Here is a 6061-nt window from a genome sequence, read left to right on the forward strand (position 1 = left end):
ATGAAAGCTTTAAAACAAATGTATAGCCTCAGACCCCCCTATGCAGTGTCACTATGAGTCGGAACTGACTTCACAGCACACCACCAACAATATATTGGTCCTTGGTGTGGCACTGGACCACAAGGTTGGTTTGAGCTGCAAGGTCAGCAGTTCAAACCCACCAGCTGCTCCTCAGAAACCCTATACAGGGTCACTATGAGTTGGAACGGACACGACGGCATTTAACAAGAAGAACAACAAAAATATATACTATGTGGTCCTGTAGGATAAGCACTGAACTGCTAACCACAAGGTTGGCAGTTCAAACCCACCAGCTGCTCTTCAGAAATCCTAAACAAGGTCACTATGAGTCGGAACTGACTTGACAGCACTTAACAACAACAACAACAAATATAGTATGTGATACTATAGGATAAGCACTGGACTGCTAATTATAAGATTGGTGGTTCAAACCTACCAGCTGCTCCTCAGAAACCCTATATAGGACTGCTATGAGTCGGAACGAACTAGACAGCAGTTAACAACAACAAATATACTATATAAGGGATTTATCACATTTTTTTTTACACAGCATGGTGTGGCACTTTAGGATAAGCACTGAATTGCTAATTGTAAGGTCAGCAGTTCAAACCCACCAACCTCTCTCAGAAATCCTATACAGGGTTTCTGTGAGTTGGAACCGACTCGATAGCACACAACCACCACCAATCTAGAAACCCAATCTCCTTAGAAAACAAGGGTAGCTTGCACACTACATAGCAACCAAATCTCTTGATCAGCAGAGTCAGAAATAATGGTACCTGGCTCAAAGATAGTGTTTGACCAAGCCATTTTGAACGTGTATCTCTCTCATCAGTCCTTCCAATGACCCAAACTGAAAATAAGAAGCTCTCACTGCCTCCTTGAATTCTTTTTTCCATGACCAGGACATATTAGTCTCAGCAGCAGGCTCCTGAAAGGGCTTACCATACCTCTTCCAAGTCTTCCATTCCAAGGCTTCAACATGGAGTTTTTCCCATTCTTTCCAATTCACTGACATTTTATAAATTCGGGAATGTTTCTGTTTCACTGTGTCAATCATGACTAAACTGATTCAAACTGGTAAGAAGCCCTGGTTTCTACAAGACTTTGTTCATCTCTTACCCACTACTTGTTGTTGTCAGGTGCCATCGAGTCGGAACCGACTCATAGCAACCCCATGCACAGCAGAACGAAACAATGTCCGATCCTGGGCCAACCTCACCACCGCTGCCACACTTGAGTCCATCAATGATGCCACCTGGCCAATCCATCTCATTGGGGTCTTCCTCTTTTTCTCTGACCCTCCACTTTACCCAGCATGACATCCTTCTCCAGCGATTGTTTCCTCCGGACAATATGTCCAAAGTATGAGAGACAAAGCTTAGCCATCCTGACCTCCAAGGAGCACTCTGGCTGCACTTCTTCCAAAACACCCACTACTTAGTACCTATGATAATTATTTATTTACATCTGTTTCTCCCACTACAATGTAAGCTTGGAAACAGAGAATATGTCTTACTCATTTTGATCTTCTCAGCATCTGGAACATAACGGAGTCCTGGTGTGGTGCTGTACGACTGCTAACTGCAAGTTCACCAGTTCAAGATAACCAGCCAATCCCTGGAAACCCTATGCAGGGTCACTATGAGTCAGAGCACTTAATAACAAGGACATAATAAATGCTTGCCAAACTAATGAATGGATAAACTAAACTATTCATTCCACAGATATCTGAGTACCTTCTATGTGCTACAGAAGCTCTGGTAGCGTAGTGGTTACGAATTGGGCTGCTAACCTTAGGGTCAGCAGTTCAAAACTACCAGCTGTTCCACGGAAGAAAGATGAGGTTTTCTGCTCCCATAAAGATTTACAGCCTCGGAAACCCTGTACAGGGTCGCTATGACTTGGAACCGACTCCACGGCACATAACAACAACTATGTGCTAGGCACTATTCTAGTTCAAGAAAGTAGCCAGAACTTTTGGCCTATAAGACCATTCGAACCCTAGGCACGGGGGCTGTAATTTAAAAGCCTTTGGCATTTTATTTGTAGAAATTTCCAAATGAGTCACTTGTTAGTTCCTGTTTAGGAAAGAACCACTTGCCTGATGTTTGTGAGTGGAAATGAGAATGCCTGGCAGTGGTGAAGCATAATACATTTACTCTATTTTCATAAATGTACACTTGAAGAATCCAGGTGCCTATTTCTCAATTTCCAAAAACAAAAACAAAAACAAGCTCTAATTAACACTGCATGGTGCACCTATTTCTCAATTTCATCGTCATCTTCTCTTTATCTCTTTCTGGAGACTGTACTTCAAAAGCCAGCAAAGGAGCAAACAGTAAATGAAGACAAAGCCAAAGTCATTTTGCCAATAAATACTTTAATGAGAACCGAGGTCTGTAACATTCACAGCTGTAATTGCTCTGGCCTATGCGTTCTGCTCTAGCCCACATCTGGGGCTACTGACTACATTTAACCCACATTTGGAACACGGCCATCTTGAAAAGTATCCATCAGTGTCCATCTTCACAGAAGATACCAATCTGGGGCCAGAGTCTCACCGTTAACACTCCCCTCAAAGGGAAAAGTTAACATGATAACATAAACACATAAACAGTTTTGAACCACGCTACTGGTCAATCGGGAAGCCCTTAAGGGACCACAGGTTCAACAAACACTTAAAACATTTTCAAAATACATTGGAACACAGGGGAAAAAAAGAGGGGCGGGGAGTAGAAAGATTGGCAGGGCTGGGTTCACATAGAATTCAGTCCTTAGATTTGAAGCCTTTTGAGCTGCTCATATGTAATAAAAAACTGAGGAGTAGGTCATGGAAAATCACTGGATTGTTACCAAAAGCCAAACTACGTTCTAAAACTGTACATTGTATAATATGTACCTAGCCTGTGCTATTCTGTGCTCTTACATCTTTTTAAAACAGCATCTGTCTTACAATTAAAAAAAAAAAAAAAAACACTATCTGCCAAATCAATCATGCATTGAATACCTACCAAGTGCCCATCATGAACTTTGGCATTTAGCAACATAAACAGACTAAAACGCTAATATACTTACAGTCTTCAAGGATTATTGCTATTGTTGTTAAGTGCCGTCAAGTCACTTCTGACTCATCTCGGCTCTGTATAGGGTTTCCAAGGAGCGACTGATGGGTTTGAACTGCCAACCTTGCAGTTCAAACCGACCTTGCAATCCAGTGCTTATCCTACAGTGCCACACCAGGACTCCAGACACACAAATATAACCCAGAACATTAATGCTATTATCTAATTCAGTACTAATTGTTATAGACAGTAGGTGATCAGAGAAATTTCAAGGAGGGAGAGCTAACCTATCTCTCAGCCTACAGGACAGAGAGCATATGTTTCATTACTTTTCAACTTTGTCATGCTCAACATTATACATATAACCTCTTGCAGCATCCAATGTATGGCTCTGCACATAGAAGGCATGCAACAATTAGAGAGGAGAGCCTCCAATGAGGAAGACACCCTAATTGGCTCTGAAATCCTTCATGCTACAAAAGTTTCCTGTCCTGTTATTATCCAGCTATTGTAGTCCTAAGGAGCTCTGGCTGCATAGTGGTTGCGAATTGGGCTGCGAACCGCAAGGTCAGCAGTTCAACACTACTGGCTGTTCCATGGGAGAAGGATGAGGCTTTCTGCTCCCATAAGGATTTACAGCCTCGGAACCCCTGTACAGAGTCACTATGAGTCGGAACCGACTCCACGGCACATGACAATAATACTGTAGTCCTACGGTTAGAGATCGGAAATGAGAGCCACCTCCACATGTACTTCATGTTTTCACTTCCCCTGTCATGCCTTCCAGACTCTTCACAGCCTCTCCTAGATTGGCTATGTTTGCTGTTCTTCTGTTTGAAAGAAGAAAGTCTGGCATATCTCTTCTCCTCCCTTTTAGTTTGAATTAGCCTCTAATTGAAAGCTGTCTCTCTTCCATCCTCAAACGTCACTATTAGAAATGGTTGAGTTTCTCACTTGCCTAACCGTTTCAATAATCAAAAATTCCTTCCCAAGGCCTAGAAATATCTGGGAGCTTGAAACATTTGCTGTCACTGTCTTGTTCTAAAAGGATACAATGATATTCCAGGGGCCAAGTCGAAGCCAGTTTGGCCAAAATCCTTTATAGAGTGCAAAAAATCCCTCGTGCTTCCACATCTGTAGGAAAGAGACAAGCAAAACACAGAGTGAGGTCCCCTTTCTCTTTACATCTGACAGTCATTTTTATTTTAGTACACACCTTTCACACTCACCCCACCCCCACTGGCCCTAGTCTCTAGCCCAGGAATGATCTTTTTTTCTAAAGAGGTATGTTTGATTTCATATGAAGTCTGTATTTATCCATCTACTCATCCAACAAAACACTTACTCAGCACCTACTCTATGCAAGACATACTTCTTAATGTTGGGGAGTTAACAGTCAAAAAGATGGAGAAAACGACTGTGGTTGCCAGCCTCCAAGATGGCCCTCAATGACCCCCGCCTTTAGTGTGTGTGTGTGGTGGAAAGTAAAAGCCTTCCATGATGTATCAGGATTAGTCTGTGTGACTTATAGATTATGGCAATAGTAGGCATATGCCACTTACAATGCAAGATTCTAAAAGACATTTTATATATAAGGAGGTTTCTTTCTGGTTCTCTCTGAGATCACTCACTCTGGGGAAAACCAGCTGCCATGTTAGGAGGAGAGGTCTCTAGGGAGCTGCCGGTGAGGAACTGAGGGCTTCTTCTAATAGTCACATGAGGAAGCTTAGAAGCCTATGACTTCAGATGACTATAGCCCTAACTTGGCCGCTTTGTGGCAACCTCACAATACAGCCCTAGCCAGACCCCCCCTAGCTAAGCTGCTCTTGAAGCCCAGATCCACAGAAATGTTGAGATAATAAATGTTTTACAACACTGACTTCTAAGGTTATATGTTACACAGCAATAGGTAACTCACAGATTACCTACCCTCATGGAATATACATTCTAGTGGGGCTGACAAGCAAAATAAACAAATATACAAATAGATAACATATTTAATCTAGTCATAATAAGTGCTACAAAGAAAACTCTCAAGCAGGGAGTGTGCCTCAGCACTGTGACCTCTCTATAACACCATGCGGATGAGGATGAAGTGAGGATCCATGTGAATTGCTCTTTATTCCCTCCTTTATTCAGTAGGGATCCTGCACACACCAACAGAGTGAGTGTTAGAGTTCAGTGATAACATATATATCAAGAAGTTCTGGTGTGGTGCTATAGGATAAGCACTGGACTGTTAGCCACAAGGGTGGTGGTTCAAAACCAACAGTTGCTCCTTGGAAACCCCATACAGGGTCACTATGAGTCAAAACCCACTCAACGACTCTTAACAACCACAAATACATCAAAGGTCATAAATCAGTGGCATAGGTGGAATCCAAGCCACAGAAGTAGTCCATATATAACAAACCTTACATGTTAGGCATTGTGTTGTTGTTGTTGTTAAGTGCCATCGAGTCGGTTCTGACCCATAGTGACCCTGTATAGGGTTTCCGAGGAGCGGCTGGTGAGCTTCAACTGCTGACCTTGCAGTTCAAATGGCTTTGCAGTCTGGTGCATTAACCCACAGCACCACACCAGGACTCCCAGGCATTGTGTTGTTGTTAAGTACTGTGGAGTCGGTTCCGATTCATAGCGACCCTGCACAGGGTTTCCGAGGCTGTGAATCTTTACGGGAGCAGAACGCCTCATCTTTCTCCCGCGGAACCACTGGTAGTTTCGAACTGCTGACCTTGAGGTTGGTAGCCCGATTCATAACCACTACACTACCAGAGGTCCTTAGGCATTGTGTTAGGCATTGGAAAATATTTTGCCTTTCCACTGGTGAAGTGAAACCCACCACTATACTAAACACTGGATATATTTGGACAATAACATGAAAAGCCAGGCTTGTTGAATGGGTGAATGTGAAGCTGATGATGTGCCCTGTAAACTTTCACTCAATCCAAAATAAAAACATTTAATAAAAAAAA

General features: G+C 42.7%; 1 protein-coding gene across 3 annotated transcripts in view; it reads right to left on the reverse strand.

Moving 5' to 3' along the window:
* Positions 1-2383: 2383 nt before the first annotated feature.
* Positions 2384-6061, reverse strand: part of SLC25A14 (solute carrier family 25 (mitochondrial carrier, brain), member 14) — a 42844-nt gene continuing 39166 nt past the window's right edge. For all 3 annotated transcript variants that reach the window (XM_006862827.1, XM_006862826.1, XM_006862828.1), the window contains 2 exons: positions 4140-4220; positions 2384-2840 (listed from right to left, as the gene is read on the reverse strand). In XM_006862827.1, the coding sequence (XP_006862889.1) occupies positions 2799-2840; positions 4140-4220 (123 nt within the window). In that variant the 3' untranslated portion in view covers positions 2384-2798. The remainder of the gene's footprint in view (positions 2841-4139; positions 4221-6061) is intronic.

Source organism: Chrysochloris asiatica, unplaced genomic scaffold, assembly GCF_000296735.1.
Source record: "Chrysochloris asiatica unplaced genomic scaffold, ChrAsi1.0 scaffold00051, whole genome shotgun sequence".
Classification (NCBI taxonomy): domain Eukaryota; kingdom Metazoa; phylum Chordata; class Mammalia; order Afrosoricida; family Chrysochloridae; genus Chrysochloris; species Chrysochloris asiatica.